General features: G+C 38.2%; 1 protein-coding gene across 6 annotated transcripts in view; it reads right to left on the minus strand.

Annotated features, from left to right (window-relative positions):
* LOC140186246 (nucleus accumbens-associated protein 2-like) overlaps nucleotides 1-20,056 on the minus strand; it is a 60,328-nt gene that overhangs the window by 7,698 nt on the left and 32,574 nt on the right. For 3 of the 6 annotated variants that reach the window (XM_072240276.1, XM_072240274.1, XM_072240278.1), the window contains 5 exons: nucleotides 13,541-13,638; nucleotides 7,018-7,929; nucleotides 6,288-6,464; nucleotides 816-921; nucleotides 608-705 (listed from right to left, as the gene is read on the minus strand). In XM_072240276.1, coding sequence (XP_072096377.1) covers nucleotides 608-705; nucleotides 816-921; nucleotides 6,288-6,464; nucleotides 7,018-7,873 — 1,237 coding nt within the window. In that variant the 5' untranslated portion in view covers nucleotides 7,874-7,929; nucleotides 13,541-13,638. Of the gene's footprint in view, nucleotides 1-607; nucleotides 706-815; nucleotides 922-6,287; nucleotides 6,465-7,017; nucleotides 7,930-13,540; nucleotides 13,639-15,049; nucleotides 15,085-20,056 lie in introns of all 6 variants that reach the window. The other 3 variants (XM_072240277.1, XM_072240275.1, XM_072240279.1) reach the window with 2 other exon arrangements.

Raw genomic sequence — 20,056 nt, forward strand, 5'->3', positions numbered from 1 at the left:
CTGACTGGCAAAAAACACAGAGTGTGAATAAAGGGGGCCTTTTTTGGTTGGCTGCTGATGTTCTGGGATTGACATTGGGGCTACCACTTTTCACATGTCAATGACCTGGATGGTGGAATCGATGGCTGTGTGACAGTTTGTGGATGAGACAACGTGGAAGGTCAGGTAGTGTTGAGGAAGCAGGGAGTCTGCAGAGAACTTCGTCAGACTGGGAGAACTAGCAAAGGATACAGTGTCGGAGTATATTGTCACACACTTTGATGGCAGGAATAAAGGTGAAGACTATTTTCTAAATGCGGAGAAAATTTAGAAATCAGAGGTGCAAAGAGACATGGGAGTCCTCGTGTTACTATAGTCAAACCTACAGACCTTACAAGTAGTAGTAAAAGAACATGGGGTGGGGAAATTGAAGCATGTACAACAAAATTATCTAATTCTCGTTCTTTAAGTCAATATTAATGTAAATATTGTAAATACATATTATATTAAAATGTAAATATATCATGTAAATATATAAATAAAACCCTACAGCTTTGAGTACATTTCCTGCCTTCATTTTTAAGAATATTCATTTCATTTTAAGAATAATTTATTGACTGCTACTTACATTTTACTGCATTCAAGACCCTGCTATCCAAAGGCTTTCTACTGGGGTCACTAGTGGAGGAGCGAATTCCAGTCCCACAGCTATTTGCCAGTGTGTTGCTGCAAAATAATCAAAACCAACTGATTACCCTTAGAAAACCTAAAGTTTGCTGGCTAAGCAAACATGGAAAGGTTAAACCAGATGGTGTGGTCAGGAATCTGTTACTCACCGATCAAAGAATGAAGCAAGTAGGCGGCGGAGGAGAACCTTGTGTTTGACCCCAGCACACAGGTGACAGTTCATCAGTTGACCTCGGGTGATATAAACTCCAGAACCTGCCAAAGCAGAAATGCATTAAATCACTGTAGTCCATAGCTTTACTTGTGGTTGAATTGTTCCAGAAACAACTGACACAGATAATATTCTACTGAAATGAAAGATTATCAGGATGTTTCATGGTATTCTATAGGAGAACTAATTACCTCAAATGAACTAAAATTTCTCGTTTTCTTTAAAAAGAGCAAAAAAACTCACTTAGGCACCTCTAAGTTGTACACAGTCAGATAACACACCATACAATTCCCTTGAAATACAATAACTGGGATAATGAGAGCTAGGAGTGGTATTCCCAAAGTAATAAGGCAGAATACGCTCCACCTTCATCCAACCTTGAATTTAATCCCCTTCAGAATCTGCTCTATGAGGTCAAGCCTCAAAATAGATAATGATAAGTTTACCCAATATCCATCATTACTTGCCTCAGGTAAAGTTAGCTACATAGGAGGCAAGGAGGCAGGAGTCGGGAGCGCCTCATGAATACCACAACCATCCAAATCAATATCCTGCACCCAATGATTACTGAAGGCCAGTCACCCGTAATCTATGAAATACAGTCATTAATAATGTTTCATTGTGATTGCTACCTCGCTAACTTAAAATCAACAGCAAGTGCCCCTTATTACTATCTGAACTTGCATCACTATAATTATATAATTAAAAAGTCCTCCAAACCATTATGCACATCTACATGAAAAGCAGCTTGCTTCAAAGATCCTCACCACCCAGGCCATGCTCTTTTATCGCTGCTGCCATTAGGTAGAAGGTATAGATGCCTCAGGACTCTCACCACCAGGCTCAAGAACAATCACTACCCCTCAACCATCAGGCCCTTGACCAAAAGAGGAAAACTATACTCATTCCCACAACCAATGATCTCACTTTAAGGACATTTTATCTTATTTCATTGTCTCAGTATTTATTGCTATTTATTTATATTTGCATTTGCACTGTTTGTTGTTCATTGATCTTGTTTTATAAATTTGATAAGTATGCCTGCAGGAAAAAAGAATCTCAGGGTTGTATGTGGTGCTCTGATAAAAATTTTACTTTTAACTTTGAACTAACTCTTAGTTCATTCTTAAAGGATAGCTCAACTATTTCTCTCCCCATAAAATACAGAGGGGGTGGAGTAGCAAGGGATAAAGAAGAGAATGGAGGTGTAAGAAACAACTGAAGAAAAGTACAATGCAGCACCACATCCAACACCCCACAGACTAACATAACAAGTAATGAGCAAAATAGCTGGCAGACTGGCATCAGGAAGCTGGGATGGGGACTGGTCTTGGTGTTAGAAGAAAGGGGGAGAATGCAAGATGCAAATATCTGTTGTGGACCAGACTCAAATAAGGGCCACAATTTGGATGCACTTGTTAAAAAAAAAAGCAGATAGGAATGCACAAGATAGTTCATTGTTAAGGCTGGCGTCAAAAAACACACATCCATTTGGACGGTATCCAAGCTCTGGCAGTTGGTATGCTGAGCAAGGACACAGAGCTCCGTTCTGGATGCGATACATATTGTGGTAGGGACCAGCGAGTGTCATTCCCTTCACTCAGCACTTACTGGCTCAGAGGCCATATCAAATCTTTGTTTCTGTGCATTCTTGCTCTAACACAGCTGGATATCTGCCTAATCTGCAAGGGAAAGGTTTAAAGCTTTGAAGTAACAGCAATATGTCATAAGATAGCAGTTCAATGCCAGTCATAACTAAATGGAAATGTGGATGTCACAAGAGTAACTTGTGGTTGTCTTGGAGCAAACAGATGCTGCACATTAACAGGCTGTTCTCCAGAAACAAGCAGGGATGTGCCACACAAGATAAATAACCTCCCGTTATAGGAGGTATGGCACATGGAAACTAGTCCCTTCTGCAGGAACACATTTCTCTCACCCTCCAATCCTTTTCATCATGAACAGGGTCTCACGAAGGTTTGCAGAGCCAACACTGGGAACTAGAGACAACAGGGAGCAGACACAGGAGAATCAGCAGGGTTGGCACAGAAGCTGACTGCCAGTGCTTTTGATGCAATATTGTTCACCTTAACCCAAGAGATCACTTAAATGTGGCTCAGACATTAACTACAAATAATTACAATAGGAGTCATTCTAAACCTGTTACTATTTGATTTTAGAAAGACAAGGTATAAATAAGTAAAGGTTATCAATAAACAAGAAATATTCTGCGGATGCTGGAAATCCAAGAAACACACAGAAAATGCTGGAGGAACTCAACAGGCCAGACTGCATCTATGGAAAAGAGTACAATCGGTGTTTCGGGTCGAAACCCTTTGGCAGGACTAGAGAAAAAAAGCTGAGGAGTAGATTTTAAAGGTCAGGAGCCATGATTCAAGTGTTCTCATTATGTTCCCTGTAGGTATTCATTTGAGTAGACAAAGACCTAGTCAGTAATTGGATGGGATTTCACCTTGAAAAATCTACAGCAGCAAGGGCCCAGTGTTAAACATCTGCTCAGGATGAATCTTGACAGAGACTATTGTACATGTTTCCTGAATAACTTAGCAAATGTATATTCCAGAAAAAGGTGGATGGTCTCATTTGCAACATTTCCTTCCACCTTAAGACCAGATTGCAGTAATGAGAATTCAGCATGTATGAGGGACCAGGCAGGGAAGGCCAAATAGATTTGGTGTTTGTCTCAGTGAAGCATTACGTCAAATGGCTTACTCTGCTCTAGGACCTATCACCTTTTCCTGAGGACTTGAAGACATTCACTGCACACCACTGCTCAAGTAACAATGGCGTTCCTTTAAAGGAATTCCAAAAGTGCTCTTAGCAAGAAGTGTTGAAGATTTGTGAATCAATAACTACGAAGCAATTGGAGTCAGCATTTAAAATTGAGATTATTTGTGACTTTTAGAAGTTGGTGCTCCCATGCTCTCACTAACTTTTCCCTTCTTATGGGTGGGGTGTGGTTTGGTAAGTTATCAAAGCAACCATTACATTCTGCATATAATATACACCACATCAGTGAGAGTCAATTGGCTTCCTTCAATGTGAACGCCTTAAATTATCTTTCAATCAAGAGAAATGTTGAGACCTGGAATAAATGAAAGAGAATGGATGCAATTGCACAGTCGCGACAACTAGAAAACATTCCATTTAGTGAGTCCTTTACATGGTACTGGTGGGTGGGTCAGTTGAATCATGAGTTGACATATTTGTTATTTATATGCAAATGTAAAAATGTATTGGTGTGACTTGGTTTGTTAATTTAAAATATGCTAACAGGCTTTACAACCATTTAAAAATGTAAACAAGATAACACAACATTGCAATTTAGATTAAATTAATAACCTATTCACTGCACATTTTCTTCCCCCCCCCAAAAAAAACTTTGTTTAAAATTGCAATATTTCAAGAAGTGTTCCTCAACTTCATGTGTCAGAAAAGCATTTTTTTAAATTAGTTTTTATGGCTTGGTATGTATGCTTTGTAGTATTTTTCCTTTATGTGGAATGTTTAACATCCACCAGGTCATAAATTCCATTACTGTTGAGGGAGCCAACAGAGAAAACAAATGTAAAGCCTCCTTTAAGGTTAGAAATTTCACTATTGAAATCTATATCCATGCAAGAAAAGCAAGAAAAAAGTTACGAGGAGTAAGGTGAAAGATTTGCAGGCAATTGTAAGTGTGCTACCCCAGAAATTCCTTGAATTAAGTAAAATCTCATCAACTGGATATTTAATAAACATCTACTACATCTATTCAGTAGAGATGCTCAGTATTTAGCACTTTTTAAAATCTAACAATGTGATGTCTGTTGCACCTTACAACTAGCTAAAATACAAGGGGATTTAAAACTTACTGTACTCTGTGCTCAAGCAACTGATTTAAATGACAAAATCAGATTACCGTATAATAATTAAAAATAATTATTCCAACAAACTTCTACAACATGTTTAAAAATAATTATGAAAATGATTTTCGTACAACACACTCTAGTCTGAAGTGTTTTGATGCACTAAGCTTGCCTGGAATCAAGAGGTACAAGAGATCTAGACAAACACGGCCTAAAGATATCGCCCATGAACTTGCAGGTGCTTGCTAATTAGTATGAAAAGATAATAATAGCAATTATTCCAGCTTTCAAATGTTCACTTTGCTCTTGGAACCTTTTAAACTCAAAACAAAGTCAAGTACATTTTCATTTGCTTTTTTAACCTCTGATGGATCATAATTTAATCCACTGAAACCAGAAAAGAATAGCACAAATATCACACTAGGGTGATGCAGACCTATACTTGTATTGCACATAAATGATAATTTCTTAATTCCTCTTATCTTGAGTGGAATACAGACTAGGATTCTCATCTCCACTTGGTAGAAACACCTGTCCCTTGAAATAATCATTGGTAAAAGAAAGTTATGAATAAAAAAAAGTTAACCACCCAGTATACAAAAGTCAAAGAGTTGCCCAGGATTATTAGAACTTTATATTCTTTGTGTAAACACAAAATAGTTATTTTTAGTTCTAGGAACCTTGTGCTGAAACTACAATGATAAAATTTGCAGGAGAAACTCCACAAAATATTCAGAAACAGCCTCATGAGTCTGGATAAAAGGCTTGAAAGAATAACTTGCATTCATATCATATTTTTGATATGGAAAAGATTATCCTATGGAAACTCAGATTTAGACCCTACGCCGTTAGGAGACTAAGTATGGGCAATTGAAATTCAGGTCAAGCTAGGTGCAGCTTATGCAGGGCAGGCAGAAAAATAAGTAGATTTCTGAAGAGAGTTCTAAAGCATTTTTGAACCACACTTTTTGGCAACAGAAGGCATGGTTGTCAAAGTAAATTGAAGAAAAAGAACAAAGGACAAAGTTGAAAGAGTAACGAGAATTTAGAATCATTGTGCTCTTTTAGGGAAAGACTTTGATGGGCAATGGAGACCTGTGTGGATTCAAATGGAATGAAATCAGCCTTCTGCAGCCAAAGAGAACTGCAAGTAGGACTGAGATGTTGAACCAAGCTCTAGTTTAGGCCACATAAATGACCAACTCAACTCTGGATTGGATTGAAAATCACTGCATTCACGTTAAGGGAAAAATAAATCTAGGATAAATTTCTGATCAATGTGGACCTTGCAATCACCATTCTCAGCAGTTCCATTTCTTGGATCTCTTCCTCATTTGGAACTCACATAAGTTTATAGCAGTTAGGAACAAAAACAAAAAAAAAAGGGCTCATTTGATAAAGCTAACTGATTACAGAAATGGCTATAGCATAAACAAACTTCCCAAAACTTAATTAGCAGTCTAATGATAGCTTATTTTTCAATAATTTACTGAGCCCTGTACCTTCTTCACAATTGACCAATCAAAGTTTTACATTCTTACCTGAGACGAGTTCTAATTTCTCACCAGGGTCACCCTCTGAGTAAAGCTTTGGGTGACATCTGTAACCAATCTGACTGATGAGGCTAGCAGGAAGTGCAACTAAATCACGACGAACAAGCACACAAGAGCGATTTTCTACCGTCATGTGGTTTGTTAACTGCCCAACTTTCTCTTGCGCTAAAAGAAATAGAAATAAGCTGCAGGGTTAAAACTACAATACATGATAATAAAGCAGATAGGACATTCAATTTGTTCCACAAGTGGAATGGATGCAGGAGCATATTTAAGTTTATTTTTCAATCACCTTGAAATACAAGAATGTTAAACAAACTGGAAAAAAGATATTCTTGAAGAAATCTTAATGAAAATTTGTAGTTAAATCCATTTGAGATTAATGATTAGGTATAAGCTGTTCTCAGTTTGATGATGGCATTCAACTTTATGTTCCATTGAGTCACATCCTGTCATTCACAAATAATTTTGAATGCTTGAAAGCAGGAAAAATGTTTCATATTCTACAGAAAACTAATATTCTATACTCCACATATAACAATCTTTTTACTGAAAAATGTTCTTCATTTTGTTTCTTATTTGTATTCCTCAGATATGTGCCTAGTACTCCATTCTTAGCCCAGCAATATTAGGAAATTGCTAAATACGGGAAAGCACTAGAAAGTTTAAATGAACAAATTAGCAACAAACGTAGTTAGTTCCAGACAGCGTTTCTTACCATGGTATGCTGTTGATGCCTTGATGTACATCTGTCCATACTGATCTTCTGCCATCGTATCATATGCTTCATCCTCTTCATCCTCTTCTTCATTATGGTAAGAGGTTGGACTATCTGTTGTCTGATTACTGCTTCCACCTGGGCTTGTGCGCTCTGCTGGAGCATAGTTTACTGGTTGTACAAAAGTTGTAGCACCCCATGTTCCAGGATAGGAAACTCTGGGTAACTTCAAAGGAGTGGCACAGTTTTGGTTACTGGAACTCTCACGCTGGCTAGTCTCCAGTGAACGTTTTGTTGAGAGAGCATGAATACCAGGTGCCATCAGATCTGGCTCACAGTGCTCGCTCTTCACCCGGGAAAGCAGTGGAATGGGTAAAGCCGGGGACACAACGGTTAAGGTAGCAGGCGGCTGGAGGGGGCAAGGGCTTTGCGGCTCAGAGCCAGTATCTTCAGTGGAGGCTGTCTGAGAGTCACAATGTGGGGAGCTCACTTTGAACATCAGCTCGGTCCCTTTCTCAACAATACGCTGTATTTGCAAGAAACCAGCTGTGTACATCACCACCAGCTGCTCACTGGCTGCCATGGTAAGTTTGCCGGTGTAACAGAAGGAAAGGATCTGCTGAAAGCAGGCAGGCGGCACAGTGGCAGGTAGCTCAAATGCATTTTTACTGTTGCCACTGAACAAGTCCCGAAAATAGAGGCTGTTTGCAGCCAGCACAGCTCTGTGTGCCTTGAAGGCTTGACCTTTGACCACAATGGAGACGTCACAAAATAACCCCATTAACCGCTGCTCATTCAGGCATCCCAGAACATTGTTCCCAAAATTTGGAATTTCAAGATGGAGGATCTGAGCCATGGTAAAGGTGAAGTTCTGGTCCTTGCAAGACTCACAACGACAGCATCAAAACAAAACTGCAAATAAAAGAGTTGGGAAGACAGGGTGGGGAAAGAGAAAGTGGCAAAGGAAGAAAGAAAACCAACAGGTCAGTGCTGACACTACACCACAATTTAAGACAGAAAAGCAAAAATTTCAAAATCTTGCATAGTTGTTTCAATATTTTAAAACTTGACACCACAAATTACCTATAATTTTATTTAAAACAGATAAAGTCCCTTCTTAGCCAGCTCAATCTATACAAGTCAAGACCCTGTACTGCTGTGCACCGAATACAAATGAGCAGGATAGCTATTAACATTCAGGCTGTACACTTGAATGAATGAACCTTTTGACTGATGCAGCTAAATGCCAACCAGATTAGAAATGAGTCTTCTAATCACAGTACTGTTAACTTGTTGCGGATGTGAAGTTTTGCATTGGTACAAGCTGTAGTCTGATGACTCATTGCAATGGATGGCAATAGGCACAGTATACCATGCCTAGAAAGAGATAGCTTTGAATTATGCGTGCATCCTAGCGCTTCCACCACAGTACGGTCAACAGAGCCATTCACAATTTTTTTCCAATATATTGATAAATATTAGACCAACAGGCTTTTTATCTTTAATAGCATTAAATGTAACTGCTAACAGAACGACAACTAACAATAATTCAGCAATTCATCTATAGATGAATCAAAGATTACTTACTGAACTTTTTTGGTATTAACAGACAGTAGGTGACCTAGCTAAATATCTAAACACATGCATGTCTACAGGTATCACATGTCTTGCCGGACAGCAAGCTGTCAAAGAAATGCAGCAATAATTCAAATTATTCAATAACTATGCAGTACAATAACATTAATGAATAATTTAAACTGTATTGCAATTGTTGAAAAGGCAGTATAGGAATTTTGAGATGTTAGCTTTATCTCAAATAATTCACAGTATTAGGAACTTTAACTCAGCAGTTCTTGTAAAGATATCCAATCACACTTCTCTCCCCTGCCCCTCTTTTCCAAGTATATATCCAAGTAAGTTTTTAATATGCTCCAGCATGCTTTTGAAAAATATTCAAGATAGGTTTTACCATTAAAATTCTCATTGCTCTTCTTATTTTTGTCATTTATGTTAAACTGTTTGCTGGTGCACAAACATTTTCACTGCATTCACTTTATCAGAATGTATAACTTTGGAAGTTCAATACCTCTCAATTTTCTTAAAAAGAAAGATAGCTTTAACATATCACACTGTTTTAATTTGCATGTATCACCACATCATTAAATTGAAATGGACCAAAGGACAGATATCAGCATCATCTCATTACAATCAAGATTGATATGCAATAAAACTAAATACAGTGAATTATTCTGAAATAGTTCACTATGATTAAGTTGTCACAAATTAATTTTGGAGTTTGAAGAGATTTGGTATGTCACGAAAACTAACAAATTTCTACAAATGTACAACGGAAAACATTCAGACTGGCTGCGTCACCACCACCAAGTATGGGGGTTCCAATGCACAGGCTGCAGAGGGCTCTAGATTCAGTCGGATCCATCACGAGCACTAATGTACCCACAATGGAGATCTTCAAAAGGTGGCATCTATCATTGCAGACCCACACCACCTGGGGCATGTCTCTTTCATTACCACCATCAGGGAAGAGGTACAGGAGCCCGAAGACCCACATTCTGTTAGGAACAGCTTCCTCCCCTCAGCCATCAGATTCCTCAACACTTCAAACACTACCTCACTACTGTTTGGCACTATTTATTTTTTTGAAATGTCGTAAATTTTTTTTATGTCTTGCACTCTATCGCTGCCACAAAACAACAAATTTCACAACACATGTCAGTGATAATTAACTTGATTCTAATACACAGTACATTACTGGGAGAAACAAACAACTATAAAATACAGACAATGCGGTGCAAATTCAATGGCTAGCTTATTTGGACTTGACAACGATTGCCTGGTTTGGGCTGAATCAGAAACAGAATCAGGTTTATTATCAACAGCACGTGTTGTGAAATTTGTTAACATAGCAGAGGCAGTACAGCGCAATACATAATATAAAGAAAAAATAAGTAAATCAATTTAAGTATAAACATGTATATTAAATACTTAGATCAAAAATAGTGCAAAACAGAAATAATATATTAAAAATAGTGAGACAGAGTTCACAAGTTCAATGTCCATTTATGAACCATTTGGCAGAGAGGAAGAAGTTGTTCCTGAACTGTTGAGTATGTGCCTTCAGGCTTCTGCACCTCCTTCCCAATGGTAACAGTGAGAAGAGGCATGCCCTGGGTGATTTGGGGGCAGGGGGGGGTCCTTAATAATGGACACCACCTTTCTGAGGTACTGTTCCTTGAAGATATCTTGGATACTACTTGAGGCTAGTACCCAAGATGGAGACGACCAATTTTACAACTTTGAGTGTACATTCTGCCATAAAATAGAAAACCTACACACCATACAGGCTCTTCGGCCCACAAAGTTGTGCCAAACATGTCCTTACCTTAGAAATTACTAGGGTTACCCATAGCCCTCTATTTTCCTAATTTTTTTTCTTGTTTTCTAAGCTCCATGTACTTTTTACAATAACATTTAGGGATTGGGCCAGCTTGGATCTTGCTGGCCTGACTGGGTCCTATCAGGGCATTGAAGGTGCCCCAATATTTGTGAAGACCAACATTGGTACAGCATTGCAAGTTATTTCTCTACTTTACAAAATCCACCGGGTCGAGTCAAATACGGAAGTAATTTCAAATTCAGATTGGATTATGTCAGTGATTGCATCATTTTTAATCTAGTATATGGCATGTGATCATGTGGTCTTTTCTTTAAAAAAATCAAGCAGACTGTCTGTTTTGCAGAGTAATTCTGTTCAGTCTGCAAGGGGTGTCAATCACCTGTCATTAATACTCTATCCCACTGTCATTCTTGCACTTTTGGGCTCCAACACTTTCTAGCCAAAGACCCTCTTCCATTCATTCACATTGAAGATCAGAGGTTAACAGTGAATTCAGAATCAGGCTTAATATCACCAGCATATGTTGTGAAATTTGTTTTATGTCTGGCAGCAGTATCTCGGTGGTGGAGGACCTTGATTATGGATGTCACCTTTTTGAGGCACTACTCCTTGAAGATGCCTTGGATACTACAGAGGCTGATGCCCATGATGGAGCTGAATAATTTCACAATTTTCTGCAACTATTCCTCAGCATTTTGTGTGTGTAATTACAGTATTTCAGATAACTAGCTTTTGCTGTTTGACTAAAGTTGGTCATGCACTCACTGTAGATGCTGCCAGATCTGCTGGGCATTTCCAGCAACTGCAGTGCCCTGCCTCTCAATTCCAGCATATTCTTGGTTATTACTTTAATTCTTTCTTTGCTTTCACTAATCAACTGGATAGCGCTAAAGGTATGGGACAAACTTGATCTCTATCCAATCACAATCATTCCCTTTGTACTTTCCACGTCTGCAATTTAAAACACTTATCTGCGCCCCTCATTTCTCTTGTTCTAGATACGGATCACTGACCCAAAACGACAACTTCTCACCTCACGAAATGCAGTGTACTTCCAGCACTTTGCTTTCTGCATTTAAATAGTAACTTTCATGGTTAGGATAATTGCAGAGACAGAGTATCCAAAAGCAAACAGATCAACAGTTAGTGAACGCACACAAGATTTCCAGCATCTGCAGATTTCCTCATGTCTGAACAGCTAGTGAAGTTGCTTTACAACTCCAGTGACCCAGATTTGATCCCAATTCTGTGCTGCATGTAGTTTTCACTTCTTTCAGATGATTGTGCAAGTTGTCCCAAGCTTGTCCAGTTTCCTCTCAGATCTCAAAGGGGTTAACTGTTAGCTTAATTGGCTTCTGAGATTTGCCTCTAAGTAGGTAGGTGGCAGGAAAATTTCAGGGTCAAATTGATGGCAAAGAAGAATTAAAAATTGAGGGTGCAATAAATGGGGCTGATTTGAGCGCTGGCACGGACCTGATAAGCTGTATGTCTTCTTATGCCATCAGAAAACCACCTACAGAGGGTACAGTCTCAGAATACAAGGACTTCCCTTTAAAACAGATTAGGAATTTCTTTAGCCAGACGGTGGCAATGCTGAGAATTCATTGTCACAGATGACTGTACAGGCTAAGTCATTGGATATATTTAAAGCAGTGCTTGATGGGTTCTTGATTAGTAAGGGCGTCAAAGGTTATAGGGAAAAGGAAGGAGAATGGGGTTGAGTGAAATAATAAATCAACCATAAATGAAAGCTTATGTCTCTAACTCAGATCCAATAATGCCTCAGAGGGCTGTGGGTAAGCCTAGGTAGTTCTAAGGCAAGGAAATGTTCGGCACAGCTTTGTGGGCCAAATGGCCTGTATTGTGCTGTAGGTTTCTATGTTTCTATATGTATGATTAGTGAAAAATGTGAAAACTTGAAATTGGTCCAATACTTCCTAAATTATCCAAAGAAAGATTTTAAATTGAATGCACACTTTTTGTGCAGATCAGAATTAGATTACCAGTTAGTTAAATGACAAAGCTTGTTCTGTGGCAACAGTACAGTGCAAAGACAAAAATTATAAACACCCCTAAATAAATAGTGCTAAAAGGTGGATAAATGAGATAGTATTCATGGACCTCTCAAAAATCTGTTGGTGGAAGGGAAAAAGTTGTTTCTGAATCATTAAGTGCAGGTGTTCTGGTTCCTGTACTACCTCCTCAATGGTAGTAATACGATGGTATGTTCTGGGTGGAGAGGGTCTTTGGTGAGGGATGGCACCTTCAAGGAATCCCCTTTTTGAAATTTATCAAAGACAGTTGAAGGAAATATGAATTGCCATGTTGTATGGTTTAGATTTTAAAAATAGCAACACTGAATATAAAAATCAGGACAATCTTGAAATGGTATAAGGTTTTAGCAAGAACACATAGGAAATACTGTGTGGCCCACTGCAAAATGGTACAAGCTCAATGGAAACTTGAAGCATAAAAGGTCAAAGAGAGACCTTAGAAGTTAAAGATGTTTTTCAGTAGAGAATAAAATGTTGAGGGATGAGATAGAGAAGTTTAAGAAAAAGGATGAAGGGTAATAAATAGTGATGGACTTTGTCAGTTGAAAAGGCATATTAATAGAGCAAAAAGATTTAATAAAAGTGAAAGAGAATTTTACACAAGAGTACAATTAGAAGTAGGAACTCTTCTTTAAACAAATAGCACAGCAAAAACCGCTTCCTAGAAAGTAGGCCACCCTAGTTTGACATGGACAAATGTACTAAAGAGTGTGGCTAGACTGGATGGTTGCACAAATTTGGAATACAGTGGATTCTGGTTAATTGGGACATATCAGGACCAGTACATTTTGGCCCAATTAGCCAAAGTTTAATGGAAACTTAAAACATAAAAAAGGTACAAAAAAGAGAAACTACCACTTTACTGAGTAATAAAGTATGTATTTAAATGACAAATAGAACAAATAACAGCACTATCAATATTACTAGAGTACTATAAAACTATTAGTGTTTAATCCAGTGTATGCTGCCGTCTTCTTTGGATTGACCTCTTTCAATGACTATATCCTCCAAATCTTGATTTTCACTTAACATTCAAGATGATTGTTAATACCTTCAAATTCTTCTTGGTTTCCAACTTTTAGCAGTGAAATGGTTTCATTTTCACTCCCAGCTGTTTCTGGCGTCTCTATGCCTGAATGCGTGAAAACGCTGTGAGCAAAACAGTTCAGAATTATCATACTGCTCATTTCTCAGCAACCATCAGCGACAAAAATCAGCGCTTTTTGAATACAAACACACACAACCGACGCTATTTAACAACTGTTCACTCTAAGCACTGCGTAGTATCACACAAGTGCATGCAACTGACACTAGTTAGAAGCTGCCAAAATTAAGTGGCATTGCATCCCAAGTAAATGAAGGGAATCCAGCTATTTTCTTGATTAGTTTCTGTTCTTAAGAGTTGGCCCAAATAAGCAGCTGCCCCAATTAACCGAGGGATCAATTGGAATCCACTATATTGAATAAATTGGTACTGAGCTATAACATTTAATGATTCTACTATATTTACTGAACATGAGATGCACTGGAGAATTATTTACAGAACAACTCCTGGTTTGTGAAAGCTGAATGTAGTTCGGATGGCATTAACCTAGTATCAAGCACTAATGAAAAGTATTTTCAAAAATTATTACACAGAAAGGCTCATGGGGAAAATAGAAATAATAGTACAGTAATGCTTCATCCAAAAATGCCTCTTCCACACAACATCATTTCCATGTTATGGTGCTGCATTAGAGTAGCTGCTTCAGACAACAGCAAGGCATCCAAGGGTAGCTTTCTAAACTCTGGCAAGTTAGATTGTTTTGTCATCTGAAGATAGGAGATTACATTATGTCTGCAGCTTCTGGGAACATGCCATGACACTACATTTAGAAGTTTTGCAATTTTACTGAAAACTTAAATATGGCTTAATGTATTTTGATCTTCTTCATGGAGAGAGGCTTCTAATACTTGGCAGTCATGAAATGATCTTGTGAATAGCCAAATACTTTGCAGGAGGTTAGAAATAGATTTGTCTCCATTACGATTTGTTTAATCACATATTACGTTGCATTCTGGTCTTCTGTCCAAAATAATGATCAACTTCTATTAATCTATACTCTGGAGCCAACTGCTGTGTGGTATAGAAAGGTTTTCTTCTACTTGATGTACAGTACAGGTTTCTTTGGTTCTCCAAATCTACAAAGGCTGTAAATAAATCTGATTCTGAAGATGGAGGTTTCAAACCAGCATTCCTTTCAATGTAAATCTAACCACCACTGTTACACTATTTCTCCAAACTAATTTAATAGAGGAAACTTAACATTAGCTGTATACAAGGGCAATTTTTAAAATTCTTGATTAAATAACTGTAGATATGGAAAGAGTTTTGTTTATATGACCATAAAAATTACTATTCCATTACTATTTATTATTTCCATGACTATTACTATTTACTAATAGTAGTATTTCTATTACTATCTATTATTTATGGTGCAACTGTAACGAAAACCAATTTCCCCCGGGATCAATAAAGTATGACTATGAAGACAGAGGGCTGAAATGAGAAAACAAATACCTTCACTTCATCTTTAAAAAGGGGGCAAAAACACACTGTAAATAGAAGAAAAAGTTAATTCACCAGCACTGTGTTAGATCACAAAACCTTCAGTAAATAAATAAGACATAGGTTACATGCTTTTGGTATCCAACTGCAAAGTAAGTGTTGAAACTGAAGCAAGAATCTTGGAGGATACACTACCTTTCAAAAATATTTAGTTGAATGTAGTAATTTTTCCTTTCAGTACTCAAAATTAAATTTTGATTTATTTTCCTAATTATCTATGACCTCTTGCATTCCAAGTCCAAAACTGATGAAAGTGATTAGTTATTGTAATTGTCTGTTAGATATTGCACAACTGCTCTGCAATATAGAGATCAGTTTAGCTTTACTTTTAAATAGAATGATTTAGAGCAAGTAGGCAATCTAATCTTAATAGTAAAGCAGCTCTATATTAGCTTTTTTAAAAAAGTTAGGTGGAAACCCATGCTACTTATCAACATAATGAATCAATAAATGGAAATAAAGCCATATGTAAGGCTTCAGATTCATGTGTAGCCTGGAAAGAAATAGATTTGAAGCATCAGCGATTATTTTGGCCTAATTTCTTCATGATTTCTGCCTATATTATGCAAAAGTCCTGATAAACAATGGATTGAGTGACTTCATACAATTTTGAGGACTGGAAATCATGTATTGTCTGTTTAATTTTCATCTAGTTATATTAATATTTCCAGATGGGAAAATTATTGTAATACATCATACATATAGCAACTAAAGCCAACTCTCAGTCAACTTTAAAAACCAATGAATAAGTTGTTCATACACCTTCCCTTGCTCAGTGTTTTACATTTTTGAAAACTCTCCAACCCATTAACGTATTCAATCCAATCATGTGGTACAGACTAGTGAAAAAAATCACTAGTCCATCGGTTTAAAAAAAATCAATGCTTCCTCAACTTAATACAGTACATCTTGTATTACTCAGGAGACTGATTTCTTAAACTTAGCTTTAAAATGAGTCAATGAGCAACTAGTATCAGTGAATCAGATTTTGTCACTTTCATTGCTTCATTACCATTTATGGCAACACAGCCTGGTACTTTATAAGCAAATCAGCCTGAGTCAGCATTACTGGACATGAGAACATCAGGACAGAGTACCCATTTATCCTGCATTGAATGTTGTGAAAACAGAGCTTGGCTGGGACATGTGCCATGTACACATTTCCCCCTTTGTGCTCCATTGCAGATCGTTTTTATCTGCCAGTTTGCACAATTACTACTCAAGACATGTTGCAAAAAACATTTCCCCTTCAATGCCTTTTCTTTTCTCAAACTATGCAGTGGTCAGCAATGCTGGGAACGAGCTCTCCGAACTAAGGTTAAGTTGTAATTAACAATAAGAATACAAAGCAGCCTAAAAAAAACTTCATTATGCTGTATTAAGACATTTATGAGTTTTCCAGTTGTCCAAATTATATTACACTCACAGAGAAATTTATAGTCAGGCAGAAACTTACAATCAGGATTTAGCGAATGTCATTCATTTTGTGAGCTTAAATTCTTCAAGTAATTCATAATAGTTATCCTATCTAGCAGCACATATAGTTAGAACGTTGAGTTCCTTAAAGTAACTGGGGGAGGGTGATCAACTGATACGACTGAGTTCTGGGTAAGTAACATCAAAAATTGTACTTGGGTAGAGGTAAATTCTACTGAATCTGTGAATGAAAAACAATTTCTACCAGTTGAACAATAACATTTCATAACCTAAAACCAGCAAGAGCAGTGTCTTTATGATGCTAAATTAGCTTGCAATTACCCAAGTGAGCAGTTCAGGGCACTTTATTGAAACTGTTCCAAATCAAATGAAGTACAGAAAACAGAGGGCATGAAATCTAACATCAAGTTCAATATTAAAAGATAGCTTTAGAAGAGCAACCTAAATTATATATTACCAAATGGATAACTTTTTCATTAATGGGATGTTGAAGATACTGATCTAAAGTAATGGAATATAATATTTTCATCCCCTGCTGCAAGTTGAGGAAACTCAAAAACTTCTACAGATGTACCGTGGAGAGCATTCTGACAGGGTGCATTACTGTCTGGTATGGGGAAGCTACCACACAGGCCCGAAGAAAGCTGCAAAGTACTCAGGACATCTTCAGGGAGCGGTGTCTCAGAAAGGCATCGTCCATTATTAAGGACCTCCAGCACCCAGGGCATGCCCTTTTTTCCACTGTTACCATCAGGTAGGAGAAGCCTGAAGGCACACACTCAATGATTCAGGAACAGTTTCTTCCCCTTTGCCACCTGATTCCTAAACGGACATTGAACCCTTGGACACTACCTCACTTTTTTAAAATATATACTATTTCTGTTTTTTCATTTTTAATCTATTCTATATACGTATACAGTAATTGATTTGCTTATTTATTATTTTATGTATTTTTTTCTCTTCTATATCATGTATTGCATTGAACTGCTGCTGCTAAGTTAACAAATTTCACGTCACATGCCAGTGATAACAAACCTGACTCTGAAACCTCTGGTCAACTGCTCTATTATTTCCTTATATCAGGGGGATCCCAACCTTTTTTTAATGCTGTGTACCCCTACCGCTAGCCGCAGGCTGAGAACCCCTGTCTTATATACTCAGCACAAACATTTGTTAAAGCTCCTGCACCATCCAATCACAAAACATTTCAATTCTTAAATCCTCCTTGTATGTTTTGGTCTTTTTGAAGGCAATTACTTGACTTCAAAAACAGCAAGCTTCCTTGTTTTACTGAGAATGCCTGCAAGAAAATGAAACTTTGAGTAAATATGGTGACATATACGTACTATGATAATACATTTACTTTGAACTTTTTGAACATCCTGTAGTAGTTCTGTGAGGGGTGATAAAGGAGCTAGTTCACACTAATAGCCAATAATGCAGAATGGGTTGTGAAAGATGATATAATGGAAGATTTTCATTAAGGTTTTGGCATATTGGCAGATTCTTGGTAGCTGACAGCAGTGACAGCAAAGGAGCAAGGGCCAGGTGAGGAATAGCTTTCATGTTTTGCTGATTTTCTGAGGCATCCCAATAAATATTCCAGGCAAATTCTGAAATGTACTACCCACACTGGACAAAAAGCCAATCACAATTCACCTCCCTGAATACCCAAGGTTCTATGACATTCTCCACGGTAAATAGACATTTAAGACATCACCCTGCACACAGCTTCATATTGATCTCTCCCTAGTTAGCCTTTTGCTATTAATACATTTACAGAATCTTTTGGGATTCTCCTTTACCTTATCTGCCATAGCTATCGTGTCCTCATTTTATCCACTTCATTTCCCTCCTGTAGTCCTAGAACCCTTTTACTCATGGGATTTGCCAATCCCAGCTGCATATATCTAGCATATAACTGAATTTTTTTTCTCCAGAGCCTCAATATCCCTCATGAACTAGGGTTCTCTAATCCAGCCAGCCTTACACTTCACAACGCCAGGAACATATTGGTCTTGAATTCTCCCCATCTCACTTTTAAAAGCCTCCTACAAGGATCCTATACTAAAATTGCATTACATGAAGATGGCGAACTTGCCACCATTTAAAATGCTTTTGACAATAAACCCATTTCAGCTACATGTACTGCTGTAACATGTACAGGTGTTCCCCGCTTTTCGAACGTTCGCTTTACGAAACCTCGCTGTTATGTAAGACCTACATTAGTTACCTGTTTTCGCTAACAGAAGGTCTTTTCACTGTTACAAAAGCAGGCAGCGCGCGCCCCGAGCACCCAAGCTCCTCCCCCCGGAACTGTATTCTAGCCAGCACTGCTTAAACACGCGCCTGTGAGCATCTGTGCTTTATCTCCATTTATTTTGAGCACCTGTTAGCAAGATGAGTTCTAAGGTATCAGAAAAGCCTAAAAGAGCTTGTAAGGGTGTTACACTTAGCGTAAGACTAGACATAATTAAGCGTTTCGATCATGGTGAACGAAGTAAGGACAAAGTGAGTTTGGCTTGTGGAAGTTGATGAAGATGTTGAAGAGGTTTTCGCATCCCATGACCAAGAACTGACAGATGAAGAGCTGATGCAATTGGAAGAGGAAAGGATAACAATCAAAACCGAATGCAGTAGTGAACAGACCAAAAGTGAAGTCGTCCAGGAACTGAACGTGAAGCAACTGCGTGAGATTTTCACTGCAATGATTGCAGAAAAGTACGATTTTAATTTTGAAAGGGTATGTAGGTTTAGGGCATATTTGCAGGATGGTTTGAGTGCTTACAAAGAACTGTATGATAGAAAAATGTGCAAGGCTAAGCAGTCAAGCATACTGTTGTTTTTCATCAACCATAGCAGACCACGAACCTCAACCTTCGACATCAAGGCAGGCAGATATAGAAGATGATGACCTGCCTGCCCTGATGGAAACAGACAATGATGAGATGACACCCCAGTGTCCCACAACCCCAACCCCCGGACAGATACCGATCCGCGAAGAATGCAGCGGTAACCGGGACGCACCCAGCACATCTTTAAGAAAAAAGCCGAAATAAACAAGCTAATCAATTAGGTGCCGTCTGGCACGTAATTAATTAGCTTGCTTATTTCGGCTTTTTTCTTAAAGATGTGTTGGGTGCGTCCTGGCTACCGCTGCATTCTTCGCGCATCGGTATCAATCGGCGGCCTGGAGGTTGGGGACCACTGCACCACCCCAACCTCCAACAACTCAGCCTAACATACCATCATCAGCGTGCTTGGCGCTGTCTTCCCGATTCCGGTAAGTGATACTACACTGTACATACACTATTTCTACTTAATATAGGCAGTGTATTTTTATGTGTTATTTGTTATGATTTGGCAGCTTCATAGCTTAAAGGTTACTGGAGACAGTGTTTCTGCCGAGAGCACTTGCGCCATGTTTCTGCCCAGAGCGCTTGCGTGAGATTTTTGCTATGATGGACAGTGCAGGCAATGATTGTGGAAAAGTATTTCTACTTTATACAGGCAGTGTACTTA

Source organism: Mobula birostris, chromosome 22 (genome assembly GCF_030028105.1).
Source record: "Mobula birostris isolate sMobBir1 chromosome 22, sMobBir1.hap1, whole genome shotgun sequence".
Lineage (NCBI taxonomy): Eukaryota > Metazoa > Chordata > Chondrichthyes > Myliobatiformes > Myliobatidae > Mobula > Mobula birostris.